At 35.9% G+C, this 18896-nt stretch overlaps 1 protein-coding gene across 10 annotated transcripts in view; it reads left to right on the top strand.

The window, feature by feature from the left end:
- CLOCK (clock circadian regulator) overlaps positions 1-18896 on the top strand; it is a 62910-nt gene that overhangs the window by 34616 nt on the left and 9398 nt on the right. For 9 of the 10 annotated variants that reach the window (XM_035323680.1, XM_035323690.1, XM_035323686.1 and 6 more), the window contains 14 exons: positions 1353-1444; positions 2887-2976; positions 4468-4588; positions 5166-5279; positions 8125-8243; positions 11958-12040; positions 12253-12359; positions 13014-13161; positions 13400-13475; positions 14307-14448; positions 14846-14946; positions 15853-15942; positions 16828-16986; positions 18555-18761. In XM_035323680.1, the coding sequence (XP_035179571.1) occupies positions 1353-1444; positions 2887-2976; positions 4468-4588; positions 5166-5279; positions 8125-8243; positions 11958-12040; positions 12253-12359; positions 13014-13161; positions 13400-13475; positions 14307-14448; positions 14846-14946; positions 15853-15942; positions 16828-16986; positions 18555-18761 (1649 nt within the window). The remainder of the gene's footprint in view (positions 1-1352; positions 1445-2886; positions 2977-4467; positions 4589-5165; positions 5280-8124; positions 8244-11957; positions 12041-12252; positions 12360-13013; positions 13162-13399; positions 13476-14306; positions 14449-14845; positions 14947-15852; positions 15943-16827; positions 16987-18554; positions 18762-18896) is intronic. The other variant, XM_035323689.1, reaches the window with a different exon arrangement.

The raw sequence follows: 18896 nt of genomic DNA on the forward strand, positions 1-18896 counted from the left end.
TGTTTATTCTCTAGCCCACTCTTACTACTTCATGATACCATTTCAGAATGAATAGCGAAGGCCTGATGAAGTTATGCATTTTGTGAAATCTGATCATTGAATATTCAGGTCCTTCTTATTTGCCAGTCTTTTTAATTCCTCCTTGCAGCTTTCCACTTGTTGCCAGTTCCCTGTATAATATATATATAATAAGATACTAGTTCTCTGCATAACAAATAATAATAATTCCCTGTTGTTCCCTCTTCTTTTAGTTGAGCATAAGGCTCTTCTTGAAGTTTTGCCCAGTTGGAGAAACAAAATTCTGAAATTTTCCAGGCTTTTGCATATTTAAGTCAATTCCAGGTTTTCTGTCATGTGAATTTCCAGGTTTTGAGCCATGTGAATTAATAAACTAGCTTATGAACTTCCTACAGATTTCTCCATTTGAAATCAAAAGCATAAAGACACATTTTTGTTCTGATTCATCTGAATGCTTGATTCACATTTACTTGTTCAAGGTTGTTTTTACAACCAGTACCTCTGTAATGCTCGTTAGTCATTGGTACTGAGGTACTATGCAGTTTTGCTTCTTGTTATGTTCCAGTTATCATTTGAAAAAGAAGCATTAGCTTTCACAAACCAGGGTTTATTTTTGCTCAGCAGCCTTTGCTTCTCTCATTTACATAAGGAAAGTTAATCTATTTATTTCTCTTAAGAGCTACTTAAGAGAAGACTTAAGACTGGGGGGGAATCTTACCAATATATTGCAAATATTTGAAGATAGGGTGTCAAGAGGATGGGGCCAGACACTTTTCAGTGGTGCCCAGTGACAGGAGAAAAGGCAACAGGCACAAACTGAAACACAGGAAGTTCCAGCTGAATATGAGGGGGCACTTTTCTACTGTGAGGGTGACAGAGCACTGGAAAACATTGCCCAGAGAGGCTGTGGAGTCTCCTTCTCTAGAGATATTCAAAACCCACCTGAATGTGATCCTGTGCAACGTGCTCAAGGTGACCCAGCTTGGCAGGGGTTTGGACCAGATGAACTGCAGAGGTCCCTTCCAACCTCAACCATTCTGTTACAGGAATCTGTTCATTTCCAAATTTGTCTCTGTGCACAAATCAGACTTGCAGCGATTCTGGATTGGAGTGTGTTATACGGCTCGTAACAGTCTTTGTTCCAAACCTACTCTTTTTTAATGTAACCTTACATCTATATAAACAGCAGAGAATGGTGGGAAGAAGAGAAAGGGCTGACAATTTTTGGTGTAAAGGCTAGAATGACAAGAATTGGCCAAGATAGTTGGGCAATGGGCGTTTAATGACCTTAACTGATGGGTGAATCCTTATCCTCTGTATGTGTTTGATTGTAGAAATTACTGCACAATCAGATGCCAGTGAGATTCGACAGGACTGGAAACCGACATTCCTTAGTAATGAAGAGTTCACACAGTTAATGTTAGAGGTACATTATTTCTCTTTTCTTGGAAGCAGAAAGTTTCCTCACAGGGAGTGATTCCATGATGATGTCTTTCAGTTTGATGGCGTCTTTTCGTTTTCATAATTTTAATTGTTTTCATGAAGGTAAACAGCTGAATGTTCTGTGCATACAGTTTAATGAACAATTGTGTTCTTCTTTTAACTGCATTTTCAATGACATAAAACATCATAACAGAACAAGTCTACAAATAAACCTATTTACCATAAAAGTAAAGTTGCTATTTTAAATTATCAACATAAGGAAGGTAGTAGTCAAATGAAACATTACACATAAACTAAAGTCCTAATTATAAAAAGACTCAACACATCCATTGTAACTTCTGAGGGATAAAGAACTTAACGTGTTTACTTGATTCACTTCCTAAAAATGGTGTGTGAGTTTTACTTTGTTAAAGAAGATTGCTCAAATAGTTAGATTACTACTAGAAATAAACTTTCAGTTTAAGCTATCATTTCCTTGAAAATTAGGATAAGTCAGTAAAACAAGTTCTAGTAATAGCTGAATGAAAAACAAAGTAAATGAGCAAGCACTTACTGATTTTCATTCCATAGCTAAACCTGTTCTTTGAGGTGCAGATTAAAAACATTCAAAGTTTCAGTTTTCTGTTCTTAAAAATGTGCTCCAAACCCTTTGTAGTTTGTTTGTGTATTTTTACAGTCAGTTAGTGAAATAGCTGTTTCTGCTTTTTGAGATGTTTTGTAGCTGTTTCTGGTGTTTCTCCAATCCCCTGACAAAATAGGCATCCACAACTAATGACTTCAAGCTAGCAGAAAGCGATACAAGAATATTTTTTGAAGACATGACCTTTAAATCTCCTATTTAGAAGCTCTGTCATGCTTTTCTATTTGGTAATGTTCCACCAAAAGGCAGTCATGTTATTCTAAGCAGGAATAAGTCTGAGCTAAGTAGAAGATAAGGCAATCAGAACTATATCTCCCAGTCTTCAAATTTAAATAAAATCCTGGTACAGGTTTCTTTTATGGAGGTTGGGGCTATTGGGATTCTAAAAACTGAAATACATGGATCTCACCACCTCTTTCACTTGTTCTTTTCTTATGATTATTTTTCCACCTCTTCATGCTTTTGCCTCTAGCTCATTTTCCTGAGCTTTCTGATATTTAAAGTGGCGATAGAATTAAAAAGAACAGGCAGGAAGAGTGTGATGCCACAGAGATGGAAGAAATAGCGGCCTCTGAAGTCCTAGGATTTAGGAACAGAACAATATGGAAACTGTAATGCTCGTAGTGTAAACGCAAGACTAAGAAGTTGTAATAGTGAAAAGTAATCTATTTTTTATAATAAACTCAACTAAAATTGGCCTAAATTCTTTTCCATGTTGAATATAACTTTAACATTTTTGATATGCTGTTTCTTTTTATTTAACTGCCCATTATGTTTAATTTCAGGCTCTTGATGGTTTTTTTTTAGCAATTATGACAGATGGAAATATAATATATGTGTCTGAAAGTATAACTCCCTTACTTGAACATTTGCCAGTAAGTATGAATTGCTTTCAGTAACATACCAGCTTGTCTGTGGATGCTGTTTTGCTATGAGTACTAATATCTTTATTCTTTTTGACCTTATAGCACAGATGTATGCTGCATTCTAATGCTTCTGCTTTTTCTTCAGCACAACTCCTTGCTGCTGGTCTGTCTCCTATATTAAACATTTCCTTTGGAAATGCAGAATACAGTCAGCACAGTTATGCAGGATTATGAAGTACCAGACTAGCTTCAGACTTGACTCTTGAACGTAGCTCAAACAACAAATCTGAGTGTAGGCGACTCCTTAGAGTTCATACCTATCATAGCCTCTACGTGAGTTAGAAGAATATTGCTAAGGAACAATATATTGGAATATATCTAAACTATTTTTTTACTGCTTATTTGCCAAAGAACTCTTATAAGAAATACATTGCTGCCGATTCTGCTTTTTAGGCTAGGTATTTTAGGTATTTAGGTATTAGGCTTTGTATTTTACTATGTTCACTCATTTTTAATCTTGGCGGCATTGCTCACTGGTAAATTCAACATTCTATTTTTTTTTGAAGTTGCCTTTGAATAAAGCTACTATGAAATGTGAAACATTAATATTCAAAGATGTAAACAGTTGATGAGTGGAATGGTGACTTTTTTTTCTAGAAGAGATGGACAAATTATTAGTACGGGCTAGTTGTCATACTGCATTAAGAGTAATTCATACAGCTTGGAGAGACATATTTTTGAAATGATTCTTCCAAACAAATTTCTCTACAGTATGCATCATACCAGCTTAAGAATTTTGAAAAATGTACAGGTAATCGTGATTTCTAAAATATAATGGTTACCCAGTTCTCAGAGGCACAGTTATCCATTACCTTTAGATGTGATTTATATATTCTAAACATACATTGTATGGCATCTCTTTTCTGAATACTTAAATATATTTATGCATTTAAACAGTTTTTCAGTTTTATTGCATTCATCTGTAAACTCCCAGTTCTGCGTACATAGTTGTGGAACTGATTATAAAACATATTCATAAAATCAATTCCAATTGGCTGTAGCTATTGATAATACCGTAAACTATTGTAGGGACCTGCTGTCTTTTGTTATGAAATACTGTTTGGTTGTATTGGATGCCACTGACAGATTGTAATTCCCTAGAACACCACTGTATAATTTCTAATTCAAATGCTGCTTTACTTGGAATTGTTGCATCCCAGGGAGGTTAATACAAGCTCCAGCGTACTTCAGTGTGTATGTTTATCTGCTTCATCGATGGCATTTTTCATGAAGTGGTTCAGAGTGTCAAGACAAATCAAAATGAGATTTTTTACTTGCAGAACGTTCTTGTGTATTCCAGCAGGTGGCTTTATTGAGTCAGTAGTATTTTAAAGATATTTTTCTGATCTGTGGCATTGTGTTGCATTAAAATAGTATGATTTCTAATATCGCATGCATGCCTTGCATTATTTTAATGTTTATTAAATCTTTTTGTTTCAGTCTGATCTTGTGGATCAGAGTGTATTTAATTTTATCCCAGAGGGGGAACATTCAGAAATTTATAAAATACTGTCTTCTCATCTGCTGGAAAGTGATTCGTTGACACCAGAATACTTAAAATGTAAGTAGTTGCATTAAAAACAATCTGTGCTGTATCATAGCTGATCAGTTTCTTTTCCAGTGTTATTAAAGCAGAAATGTATGGGTGAGGCCTGCAGAATGAAATATACAGCTTGAATGGAAGCACTCTTTGTGGAGGTGTTTCCTTTTTTTCCCCCAAAGAGTAAAATTTTCAGTGTTGCATTGCATTTCACTCTCTATATTAGAAATGTTAATCTTGTTCACATAGTTTCTATTCTGACAATTCGAGCAGTTTACAAGAATGAAAACAGGTCAGTGGGTGTTGGAAGTGCATAAAGTTATGTTTAGGGCAGCTGCCGCTTTAAGATAGTTCTTTTTTTCATGGGTTCTATGTTTCATTGGCGTTCAGTCCTCCATGAATGAATTCTAAAGTTCTCCTTTTCTTTAGGTTAGTTAGTATCATGCTGGTTAAAAGCAGAGTCTGTAGCCGTTTGTAATCACCACATTTACAGTATCTCATTATACGTATGCAACTTAATTATTCCTGCTTTCCATTTGATGTTGCCTGTGTGTTTCATCAACCATGCAGTGTTTTAATTTGTTTTTTCTTTTTTCAGCAAAAAATCAGCTAGAATTCTGTTGCCATATGCTGCGAGGAACAATAGACCCAAAAGAGCAACCTACATATGAATATGTAAAATTTATAGGAAATTTCAAGTGTTTGAATAATGGTGAGTAATTTCTTCCACATTGGAGTGGAATACTTAGGAAGCTGATAACTGAACAGGCTCGTGGTGATTGTGCTAAACTTAAGGAAGAGCTAAAACTGTTCTTTTAAAAGAAGAGCCTGAAACAGTTATATCACTTTTATGTTGTTCTAATGAAAACAAAGTAAAACTGCCCATTAGGTATTACATGCATCTTGTAAAGCATTTTTAAATTGAGTTTAAGAAAAATTTACATCAGTGCTTTAAAATAAGAGTCCAAATTAATTTAAGTATAATCCATATTTAAGCAGATGACTAAGTAATTTGAGGACTGCTCTTACTGAGTATTCACAGTTCTCATTATTCTTGCAGTGAGCTGGGAAGTAAAATGTATGTTTTTTCCCCATTTCAAGTCTGTATCTTTTGATGGACAGGAGTTACCACTCAGATGAGTGGATGGGCCTTTACAGAATTTGACTTTTCTTCGCTGATTGACTTCTCTCTTCCACGGAAGTTATTTTTATTGGTTATTTCCACTTCTGTATTGCAGTATTTCAAATTAGTTTGGCCAGCCTGTGCTGAGTGGCATGAGCTACTTGAGGGGCATGTTTATTTGGTTAGTCAGACAAATGGATTGTGTGGTATGCTCAGTAGTTGTCAGGAAGATCACCCCCCAGAAAATGATCAAAAACATTATCTTGCCTATGTTTTTTTTTTTAACGTGTTATCAGTATTTTTCCCATAGAGAAATAGAGAGAGGTTGAGTGTTAGCGCCAAAAGCGTGTATCTAATACTGTAGGAAAGATGAGAAAAAAACAGGTCTATAAAGGCCAAATATGATGTTAGTCTCAGAAAGAGGAGTTGGGAAACTGCAGGCTTGTCAGTTGCAGTTCAGTATCAGGAAATATTCCAGAGCAAATAATTGAACTGTATAGAAGCTTCAGGAAGCTAACGAAGAGTTGAATAGCAGCCATTGTGGATCTTTCAGGTACAAGTAACATTCACATCAATTCAGTTTTCTCTACCAGAGTAATACACTGTGTGAATAAGACAAATCATGTACTTTAATTCAGCTTTTGACAATTATCATATTACATTCTCATGAACGTGTAAGGGAAGCACATATTAATTGAAATTACTAGAGAGTAGCTGTAGGAACTGGTTAGAAAAGTTATCCCATAAGAATGGAATGCAAATGGAATATTAAGGGATTTCTGGATTTTATCAGTATTTTCATTAATGTCGTGAGTAATGGAATGTAGGTTGCAGTCATGCAGTGATGCATTAAAACGTGCTAACGCCCCAAATATAGAAAAATAAACTGTTTTGGTGGAAAAAAAAAACAGACACATTCAGTAAGAACAAATGCAAGACACTGTATTCAGGAATAACCAGCTATACAAACAGGCATAAGAGGTTACAATCAGGTAAATAGCAGTCCTTTAGAAAAAGGAGGTTCTGTGGAAGGTAAACGGAATGTGGCCAAAGTACTGTGACCAAACACCAAATTGTGAAAATGCAAAAGCCTTTCCAAGATACAGTCTAAGACGGTAAATAATCCCTCAATACTTTTTAGCACCCTTATCTCCTTATCTGGGTTACTGTGTCCAATTTTGGACATTCTACATCAGGAATAAGTGAAGCAGTTGGAAAAAGTTCAGAGGAAAACAAAGAAAGCAATCAGAAATGTGAAAATCTAACCGATGAGGTAAGATAAACTCTGAAGAAGAAAGGAGAACAGATAAGATATAGAAGATAGATGAGAAGATGCTGAAAGTGCTGGGCCTGTTTAGCTTGGAGAAGAGGAGACTGAGAGGGTATCTTACCAATGTATATAATTATCTGAAGGAAGGCTGTGAAGGGCATGGGCCCGGACTAATTTCAGTGGTGCCCAGTGACAGGACAAGAGGCAACAGGTACAAACTGAAGTATAGGAGGTTCCGGCTGAATATAAGGAAACACTTCTTTGATGTGAGGGTTACAGAGCACTGGCACAGGTTGCCCAGAGAGGTTGTGGAGTCTGCTTCTCTGGAGATAATTCAAAACCCACCTGGATGCCATCCTGTGCAATGTGCACTAGGTGACCCATCTTGGCAGGGGGGTTGGATTAGATGATTTGCAGAGGTCCCTTCCAAGCTCAGCCATTCTGTGATCCTGTGAAAGAAAAATAAGTTGCCTTTCTCTTTCTGATGGAAATAGTAAGAAGCTATAAGTTTAAATTGCATGAAGAAACTTCAGTAGAACTTCTAGTCTAGAGCTGACGTGGAACCACTTAGGCTTGGAAGTGCCTGAGAAGGTTTTGGGGTCGCCATCATTGGAGTTTGTCCCTTTATGACTCCATCCATCTCTGTGATCCAATAAGTGAAATTTGTTTGTTCTCAGCTTGATATCCAGATTCTTTCACACACATAATTGCGTCTTTGTTCTGTTACTCATTTTTGTCTTCAGCTTGTGTCATTTGAAGGTGATGAAAGCCTAGAAAAGAAATACTTAGCTCAGAGTTCAAAAGGAAAAGTTAGCAAAAGGTTAGCAAAAAATACAAGAGGTATTTTGAAAGAAGATGCATTTAGTAATTTTTAGTAGTTACAAAAAAGGATTACAATTATTATTAGTTTTTAAAAACTGTGTTGTCACAGTTAATATATAAACTGTAATTTTAGTTGAGAAAGTTACTTGATGGCTGTGTTCCCATTGCTCTTATTCCTGTGCATAGCTGTGTATGTATTCTGTGTAGCACTTTTCATAATGTATACATTCTAAAGAAATGGCATTAGATAAATACTTGTGATTTTGTCTTGTGATATTAATGTCATTCTCCTCCATGCTTATACTATAATCTGTGTTGGCCTCTTGTCCTGTCTTCCCTCAGTTCCCAACTCGGCACACAATGGTTTTGAAGGAACTATTCAGCGATCACACCGGCCGTCATATGAAGACAAAGTTTGCTTTGTAGCCACAGTTAGATTAGCTACACCTCAATTTATCAAGGTATGAAGAACTAAAATCACTTTTATATCATTTTTAAACGTACTCTGAACAGGAAAACTTCAGAGAAAATGCATGCAACGCTTCAAATATTAATGAAAACGATAAGGAATTTCATTATGTGAAACTGAAAATATCTATGTTTCTTACTTCACATACAGATAGGTTAAATGTTATGCAAAGCATCAAATGAAGTTGCTATGGTGAGTGCCATTTCTAAATAGTCATAAAAATAATATTATGCAAGAAATAAATTTGCAAGTCCATAGGAATATAATTTAGCTAGTTCAGTTGAAATAGTGAAAGATAACACAGAAGTTTCTCTTTCACTGGAAAAGTTAATAATGTGAGTTGATGTTACTGATGGTCTTGCTCTAGTTGGACATAGAAGCAAATCTTGTAGGGCTTTATTAAACTTGTATCATTTGTCAGTAACTGAGAGTTAGCTTTGAGGTAATAGACCTCTTCCATTTTGTTTCAGCACTGTTTCTTATTCAGTAACTTGTTTTTTTTAAAGAGAACATTTCACATAACTGCTAATGCACAATGAAGATGTCTTTACAAGTCTAGAATTGATGTGGATGAAATGTAAGACTTTACTAAGAATAAGCCTGTTCCTAGCCAAAATCTTTCGAAATAAATAGGATTTAATACAGGATAGTCTGTGATTGTGATTTGAATTATATATTTATACAAATATGTATTAATGAAGGTACAGGATAGTCTACTATCCTATGTTTGTTATTATAATTCAGTTCTAAAGAAATGCCATGAAGTATACGTGGCATGTGGTTAACCTGCTGTCTGTTATGCAGTCCTCTCTGAATATTTAAATATTCCACATGTAAAATGAATCCACTGCTATCTTGAGCTGAAGATTGTTAGCAGTAGCCTTAGAAGACATGGTAGATGACATGGTCTATACCTTGCACTTTGACTTCATGCTTCATGAAGATTTGCAAGAAAAGATGTCAGTATTTGCAAATATTTTGATTTTTTGAAGTCTCACAGTTTAGAATTTACTATAGTAAAACTTGTGTATCTCCTGCTTCTGGAGGACCTTTCAGGTCAATTTCAGCCTCTTGAGGGCCATTGAATTACATATTATACTCAGGCCAAAGTTTCACTCCTGTTTATGTGAACTTAGTGCCTAAGGAAGCTTTCAGGTTGCAGAGGTTTTAAGATCCTCTCAATGCTTTCAACTAGTGCTGTTCATCTGAGAAATCTCCTTGTGAATCCTCTGGACCAAAATTAGCGTGAAGATTTTTAATCTGACAATGTTTGTACATACTCTGTTGATACCTTCAGGTGTTATTGAAGCTAGCATTGACTACGCTTCAGCAAATAGTGTTATGTCAGGAATTTTACCATCCCAGTAGATTTACTAACAGACATGTGACTGAGACACCACCAGTGAGATGTGTATTTTAGTGCTGCGTTGTCATATTTAAGGTAGAGCCTGACTGCCTGCTCATCTGCCACCTTTTCTCTTTAATTCAGATGGTTTACAGTTACACATCTATTTATTTATTTATTTTGACCTAAGATGTCATTTGTCAAGGACATAGGGTGCTTTCTCAGAAAGCCATAATATGCATGAGAATTAAAGTAATCTCTGAAAGTTCACGTTCAGATGTGTTTTCTACCTAGGACTCTAACACTGGTATTTTTTGTAACAACTTGTGACGTAAGTTTTGCAGAGGGTTTATCTCTCTTGATACCTTCCCAATTGTGGGTTTTGGCTCTACACATTCTTTAAACCCTTTATCTTGCAGTTGGGCTAGAAAATGATTGAATCCTATCAAGAAAACAGGATTAATATCACCAAAACGATTCTCCCAGAAAACTTTTTGGTACAAATGAAAGTCCTTTGTTTTCTAGATGTCCTGTTGACAACTTCAATAAAATGTCTTGTTCAATAAGACAGCTTCTGCCTGGGCTACTTACAGTGGGATATATGTAAATCGTGCATATAAAATCATTGGGCAATTAGATACTAATGTGCTGCTGGCCCCTCTATAACAGTAATGTTTTTACTATGCTTTTACTGCCTGCACTTATTTTTTCTTTTGTTTTGACTTGTCCCAAAATAATTAGATTAAAAGAAAAAAACAGATCAAAAGTGTATATCACAGATATATGCTTGCTTTGTCATTTGTTTTATGTTGCTGGTAGTGGTGGTGCTTTATTAAATCCTGTAGCCTTATCAAGGTAGGTGAGTTTTGAGTTATTAAAGGTAGTGTCTGTTTTGAAGGTTAGGCCTTGCTAAGTGTAGTCATCTCAAGAGTCACAAAGTTGTGCACAGAGTGATTTTGTTCAATACCTTCATCGTGCAACTCACTTTCTAGTCAGTGTCTTTAGATTTCAAACCAACAAAGGCGAGGAAAAAACATTGCCTAGTTATGTTCACCTTTTATTTTTCCTTCACAGAAAGAAAACATTAAAATACCTATTTTAAAAGTGCAAAATCCCCACTCCATATAATCATAGAGTTGTAGAATGTCCTGACTTGGAAGGGACCCACAAGGATCATTGAGTCCAACTCCCACCTCCACACAAAAACCCAAAAATCAGGCCGCGTGTCTGAGAGTGTTGTCCAACTTGAAAGAATTAAAAGGAGGGTGGTCCCTTCGTAGGAGCAACTGCTGGTCTTCTGTTGTTCAGAACTATTTCAGTTACAGATGTTTACAGAGCAGCAGTGTGCTCGTCTGCCCACATCTAGCATGAGTACTATGTCAGGGCAGCAGCAGCTTCTATATTGTATGCACTGCTAAGGAAGCTGGAGTGGTATCTGGTCGTTACTGGACTCTGCTGTTTTCCTGCCAATGGGAATACTGTTGCAAGCTCCTACAAGTGTGATGAGCGTGTGGGCATCCAAAAAAATAAAGATTTATAGATGTCTAATTTTATTGCGATACTTTGAGGGTTGGGTGTATCTGTGCGTTTGCAAGTAGCCCACTGTTCGTCTTCTCGGAAGGCAGCACGAGAAGAGTTGGCCGAGGCCTGACAGGATGGGGCCACGGGGCTCTGTTATTCTTTCAGCATGAGGCACAGCACTTGATGGGGCATCTTTACCCCAGGAAGGGGACGATAGAAATTGGCTTTCTCACACTAGTTGCCTGGATGTCTGAGTGGAAGACATTTGAAATGATGTACAGAACACCTTGAGGATTTGTTGAAATAGTGAAAATAAAAGGGTTCTCTTTTTGTTTATGAGTTTAAACATAAGAGTAACGTGTTGTTAGAGTACATCCATGCCCGCAAACCAGAGATTTAGGGAACTCTGTATCCTAGTTGTAAAGTCACAGTGAGGTGACCATCTTCCTCGTGTTGCTTTTTACCCATTATGAGCATGTACTGTAGTCAGCATGTCTGGTGGGAGTGTTTCACCTCTTTACTTTTTACGAGTTAAAAGTGTAACTGCAGAAACTGTTGATTTCTGCTTGTGCTGCTGTGCTTGTAGATACTGAGTGTGAGTTTAATGTCCGGTCGTTACTTTTAAATCTACTGAGCGTCAGCCTGGCATAGCGGAGTTTAGATTCCACCTCGGTACCATGCATCTAAACAAGCAAAAACAAGCTGAATACAAATAATATTATATCTATTGTAGAGATATCTACTGAATTTAGGTAAGCCTGAATTTCAAAAGAACTTATAAATTAGATTAGAGCAGTTTTGAGAGAGATTTTTGTGTTGTTTTTTTTTTTTACTTCTTAGGAAATGTGCACTGTTGAAGAACCGAATGAAGAGTTCACATCTAGACATAGCTTAGAATGGAAGTTCCTATTCTTGGATCACAGGTGCAATTCCTTCTATGTATAGCAGCAATAGTAGCTCGATCACAGTGATGGCTATAATATTTAGAGCTCACTAATCAGCATTAACTACTCATAGCTTTATGTTGGGTTTAATTTTTAATTTTTTTCAGAACATGTACTGTAAACAAGAAAACATATATCATGATTTTTTTTTTCTTGTGAAAATAAAATGACATTAATTCTTTATTAATTAGGGCACCTCCCATAATAGGTTATCTTCCATTTGAAGTTTTGGGAACATCAGGCTATGATTATTATCATGTGGATGATCTAGATAATCTGGCAAAATGTCACGAGCATTGTGAGTATGACCAAGTTGCTAACATGAACAAATTTGCTTTATAGATGTTCACTTTAAATTTTGTTAAATGGTTGGAGTGAAATTTTGTGATGTATTTTGTTAAAGTTTTGTTACTCCTGTTCATTTGACATTGTTGTACTGCTGATCTTGATCTTTTCTTTTTTCTTTTGTTACAGAACTACAAAATAGATGTAACTTTTTCTTATAATTTAGATTTGTGATTGTGGTGGATTGGAGTGCACAGCATTATGACTAATATGTCTCCAATTCTTGTAAGAGCATTTAAAAGGCTCTGTAATATTTAACAAATAAATATATCTAAACATGTAAAAGAATAAGCTTTTGGTTTAGCTATCATATTCTTATATTCTTTTTTCTTTTCTTCTGATTTTCTTTAATATTTTTTGCATGTAAATATTTCACAATATATAAAAAATCTGCAAAAACAGAAGTTTGAATTTTGGAGTTCTCAGACAAATAGAGCGTAGATTCTTTCTGGTAGAAAACTACAGTTTTAAGCCTGTTCTTAGTCATTACTATAGTATCAGATTGGACATGGGTTTGGGACGCATGGAGTTGGGAAATAGAGTTTGTTATGTAATTGCAATATTTACAGACTGGAAAGACAGCAAACTTTATTTTTCACTTTTATAGTAATGCAATATGGGAAAGGGAAATCGTGTTATTATAGATTCCTTACAAAGGGACAACAGTGGATTTGGCTTCAAACACATTACTATATCACGTATCATCAGTGGAATTCCAGGCCAGAGTTTATTGTCTGTACGCACACTGTTGTAAGGTAAGTTTTTCTCCTAAATCTATATTAGGGAAATTCTAATGGTATGGGAGCTGTACTACGGCTAGTATTTTTGGAGGTAGAAAATGCAAATCATATAAATAATAAAACACCACTGCAAAGCTTCCTGAGATACTTTGTAAGCAATACTTTTATAAGCAATCTGAAGGGTTTGTTTATTGAGATATGTATTTTAAAAACATCCAGGGATATAGCAGTTATACTTGCTTTGTTCTTCTAGTTATGCAGAAGTTAGAGCAGAAAGACGGCGAGAACTTGGTATTGAGGAGTCTCTTCCAGAGATAAAAACAGATAAAGTGAGTGTCTCGAATCATTTTGTTTTACCTCTTCTTTCGTTACATAATAATATGTAAGCAAATACATGCTAGCTAGAAGTGTTTGTCCTGTTTAAGTAATTATTTTCATCTCTAAATAGAACGACTATTTAAAATGATCAAAGAAATCTAGGAAGGCTGTTTAACTGTAATTCTACTGCTCCTCTTCTTGGGAGTTCATATGCATGCAATTATAACATGATACATAACAAGATCCGATTTCTGCAGTTAGATTCATTCATAAATATACTTCCTTACTGGAAGCACCCACAATCTGAAAAAACAAGGTCAGCACTCACAGATGACTTAAAGGAACTCACAAGAGGCCTAGGAGCTGTTCCATGATGTGACTCTCTCCCACTTCTTAGACATATGCAAAATTCATTTTGAATTGCCTTGGAAGCACAGATGCTTGTGCAGATACTCTGTGGTGTTTTTACCTTGGCAGTTCAGCAAGTGCTCCTTCTAGTGGAATTAACTTATCCTCCTCAAAAGGATAAGCAGTTCACTTGTAAAACAAGCACTCAGACTGAACTGAAGGAGGTCAGCTGAGCAGTCAGTTTGTGGCATGCCTCCATGCATTTTGGTTAGTAGGTTTATATGGTGTTTTTTTTTGTTGTTTTGTTTCTTTTCCAAGGGTAAAGGTTGACAATGGAAACTGATCTTAGAGATATCAAACAGGACACTACTTCTGCAGTTAAATACGTTAAGGGGATTGATTAACCACAGCATGGTCTTAGATATTTGCTAACAGAAATGTACGTTGTGTGCTGCATCATATAAAATAGTTGTTGTTTCTGTGTGTCTCTTCAGAGTCAGGACTCTGGATCTGACAATCACATAAACACAGTGAGTCTCAAAGAAGCACTGGAAAGGTTTGATACCAGCCCCACACCATCCGCTTCCTCCAGAAGTTCCAGAAAATCTTCACATACTGCAGTATCAGATCATTCATGTAAGCACCAACTGTTGAAAATCTGAAAAAAAAGCCTTCTAAGTGAAGACTTTATCCGCTATACTTAAATTCATATCTAACAGTTAATCATCATTTTATTAAAAGTGTGCAGATGAGAATGTCCTTTATGATGGTTCAGATCTCTGTTGGCCACTCGGGTTTTCAGAGGTTGTATAATGATTTCTACTTCTAAAAGTACAAGAGCAGACTCTTCAATACCTTAGTTCACTCCATCAGGTCACATTATTGTTGGATATTCAGGGAAAAACAAAAAAGAGTCCAAGCCTTAAGCTTTATTTTTATTCAAGAAGAGCCTCCTGTAATTTGATTATTGCATTTGCAGAATTGAGATTACTATTAACACATATCTTTCTGTTGTAACTCTGAACATTGTCAGCAACACCAACTAAAATGACAGTGGACACTAGCACTCCTCCAAGGCAAAGCTTATCTGCTCATGAAAAGTCTACACAAAGAAGATCATCTCTGAGTAGTCAGGTAACTCTTCAAAGAAAAATTTTTGTACTTAAATCAGTGCAATTTACCTTTAAAAGGTATTATTGAATCCATGTAACCTTCATTTTATTTCCTCTGAAAACACATAATTTAAAATGTAACATTTTCACTTGGCATACTTGACTATCATCAATATGGACCTTCGGTATACTATATTGTAAGAGAATACAGTAATTAAGCGTGTAAGTATGGTTTGAGCTTTAGGGTTTGCAAGATTGTATGTGAATCTATGCTTTCAGTCATATACAACTTCTTTATATGATTCTGCATTTTTAATACATGTATGTAAATATCTGTATGTATGTATAAATATATATGTGCAACTGCCAAAATATTACTGTGTGACCCTACAGAGCGTTCATATAATTTACGTCTCTCTGAATATCAGTGAATACTTTCACAGAGTTTCTGAAATTTTGGTAACATGAGAAAATGGCTTGCTTCACATGCTTGGTGCTCATATTGCAGTTGAATTAATACATTTATTTCAAAAAATAGAATGCATATTAAAATATGCATTATGTAATTTATTGCAAGAATAAATCAAAATAGTCAACTTCCAAACTTGTTGAAAAGTTTTTGCCCTTACTACAAATAAGACTTTGGAGACAGCTGTGATAGTAATTTTTGTCTTCCTGTTTTATACCTACTGCTTCTTACATGTTTTTAGCAGGGGAACAGTCATATATAGATTATGTATATTATCAATTGTTCCTGTATGTTCTTAATTCTTTAATATTTAGGGTTAGATATTTCAGGAAATGTACTTGTTTTTATCAGATGTTCATATGATGCTATTTTGGAATTGACAGTTTATGTAAAGAAATATTTCATGTCAAGTATGAAGTTCATTCTCTTCCAGTTACGGAACAATTTTTTAAATCCTAGTCTTTAAGCTCCCAGTCCCTTGGACAACCAGTAACACAACCGACAATATCCCAGCCTGCAACTTTACAGCTCCAGTCTAGCGTGTCCCAGGTATGGATTAAGCTGGTTTGTTATTTTTAAACAGTCTTGGTCTGACTATAAGGTTAAGTTCTCTTTCAAAAAATCAGTTCTTTGATGCCAACATTACCTTTAATGTTATTCTCTCGAAGTGAGGAAATTTCCTGATTGGCATTTTTTCTGTATATTTTTCTAACCATTATTTGTGTGGAAATAGTTTTTGGCCATCAAGAACAGAGATGTAAACACAATTTAAGAGAAAATATTTTGGGTATGAATTTAAGAATCCATCTAGGATCGTGATAACGTTCTACACATATGCTTGTAACACAAGTTAACGTACTCTTTGAAACACTTTTATGAATTAAGAACAGCTGTTATCAGGTCTGACTGAAGATCTGTCTGTGTTCTGTAGATACTGTATAGATACCAGGAGCGTATATTGACTCACAGCCAGTAGCAGACACAAGGAAGAATAGAAGTGGCAGACAGTTTCTCTGTGGGCTTAGCTTTCAGCAGTTGGTTGCTGAGAGTATACTCCAGTTATCTGTGTATGTAATAGCTCTGAGTGAATTTTTTTAGTAAACTGGTACAATCACCATTTTTAACCTGTGAAAGCTTTTAGCATTCACGCTACCATTTATTGCTAAAGTTTTTCCAGTGTCTTAGTGATTTGGGTGCCAGACTATTTCTTTTGCTATAGTTCTTTTTTTTTTTTTTTTAGTTCACTAATTCTGATGCATCAATTAAATGTGAGTTCTGTAACATTTTTGTACTGACAGATTTGTCCTTAGATGACGATTACTAGCAGTTTAAAAAGCAGTTCTTGATTTCTTTGCTGCTGTGAAGAAGTACATTTACTGCTCGTGAATTAAATGTTGCTTTTGCTCATCTTATAATTTATACGTGGCACTACAGCCTGTGTTTCAGTTTTCAGCTCAATTAGGAGCTATGCAGCATCTAAAGGACCAGCTAGAGCAAAGAACACGCATGATAGAGGCAAATATTCACCGGCAGCAGGAAGAGTTGCGTAAGATTCAAGAACAGCTTCAAATTGTCCACGGTCAAGGACTCCAGGTGAGTTAGTGTAACCCTTATAGATTTGATCTGTAGAGAATTTAAGTATCTAAAGCAAGATTTGGGCACTTAATTTCACAACATGATCTTCGCTGTCGTGTGTCAGCTACCATCTATCTGTATGCCTAAAATTTATAGCAGCTAAAGTTACTGTTCCTGAGGTGCCTACCAGTCTGTCCAGAATGTATCAGCATGTGCCCTGGTGTATTCTTTCAGCGTTGAGCAGCTCAAGCCAAGCTTGTGTATGAATCTAAATGTAAGAGGATGTAGTGGTTTTCGCTTTTTACATAGTTTTGCATCCATTAGAATATTCATTTAAAATGTGCAGGATGAGCATGTATTTTCCCTTTTAGCTCAAGGGTGCAAAATTCCCACCTCTTGAATGAATTCCTGCCTCTTCAGATCTCTTAGGAGATTGGCTAACTATCAGGCTGTGATCCTCCTACACACCCTTCTGGTGAAGTGGTTCTACTTTGCATGATATACTGAAGTAGTTAGCCACAGAGACAGAAAGTCTAGAGGATGTGTTCCCCAGTCTGGCAGCTGAGAGTGAGTGACAAAGCCCCAACTACCTAATTTCCGTATTTTAGCCAATATATGTATTTTTAATTTTGTAGTTGTCTTTTCAGCAGCTATCTTTGGAAGAAAAGAATTACCCTATTGAATTTTTCTAGTTAAAAGCAAAAAACAAACAACGTAGGAAATAATGTAAATATTTTCAGTATGGACTTTGAATAAATAGTAGAAAAAAATACGTCCTGAAAGTATTGAGTATGTTGCTTAAATTCTTTTGAGGAGTAGGAGTTCCTGGCATGAACAGTTTTCAGTGTTTTACTGTGTCTCATGCAAGCCTACCAGCAGTAGACTGACTTAGGGATGCTTGAAAGAGATTCACACTGTGGAGGGACCTTGCACACTAGGGGGACAGAATCTGTAGGGGACAGAGTACTGTGCACACTAGGGGACAGAATCTTAAGTGCTGCAGATTGTAGGTTGTTACCCTGTCTCATTGTAGTCTTGAGCCTAATGTTTTGTCAAGCCTCATAATATTTTTGTGCTGAATTCAGTATATTAAAATGGAGTGATGTTGGAAAATTCAATATAACCAATATGGTTTCTTGATTGCCAACAAAGATTGTGTTCTTAGTGCTATGCTTGTATCTATTGATTCTGAGATTTTCTTCATTTGAATTAGTTTAACTCCTGGAGATCCTAGAAAATAGAAACATGACGTCAAATAAGGTTTATCTTTAGACAGTTATAGACTACTTGTAAGTTACTCTCTAAATAGTACTTTTTCTTTAAGAACAAATATTAAACCTCAATGTTCAGGGCTCTAAAATTCAGGATTCTGATTCTTAGCTGTTAAAGTAGAGTCTCTGAATAATGACCCTACACGGGAGTTAACCCTTTGCTCTTCGTGGTTGCAGTGCTGTTCCAACACCTCTAATAATGAAGATGAAACTTTGTCTTATATTGATTTAAAAGTAATTAAATACAGTTTTTGTCTAAGATCTTGAACAATTAGCAGATTTTTCTTAAAAGCTAATTTGTGTAATTTTTTTAAGATGTTCTTGCAGCAGTCAACTTCTGGACTCAACTTCAGTTCTGTGCAGCTTACTTCTGGAAATTCTTCAAATGTTCAGCAACTTGCACCAATAAACATGCAAGGTCAAGTTGTCCAGACTAATCAGACTCAAAGTGGGATGAACACGGGCCATACAAGTACACCGCACATGATACAGCAACAGCCTTTGCAGAGTACTACGTCACAGGTAAAGTTCTCATTAGTAATTTTGCTGGATAGAGTCTAAGTTCGAAACCATAGCTGAAACAATAGTAGCTTCCCTAAGTCGTCCTCCTCCCCAATTTTTTGCAATGGTGGCCTTTGAATCAAGTTAATTTCTCAG

The sequence above is a fragment of the Oxyura jamaicensis genome, chromosome 4 (assembly GCF_011077185.1).
Source record: "Oxyura jamaicensis isolate SHBP4307 breed ruddy duck chromosome 4, BPBGC_Ojam_1.0, whole genome shotgun sequence".
Taxonomy (NCBI): Eukaryota; Metazoa; Chordata; class Aves; order Anseriformes; family Anatidae; genus Oxyura; species Oxyura jamaicensis.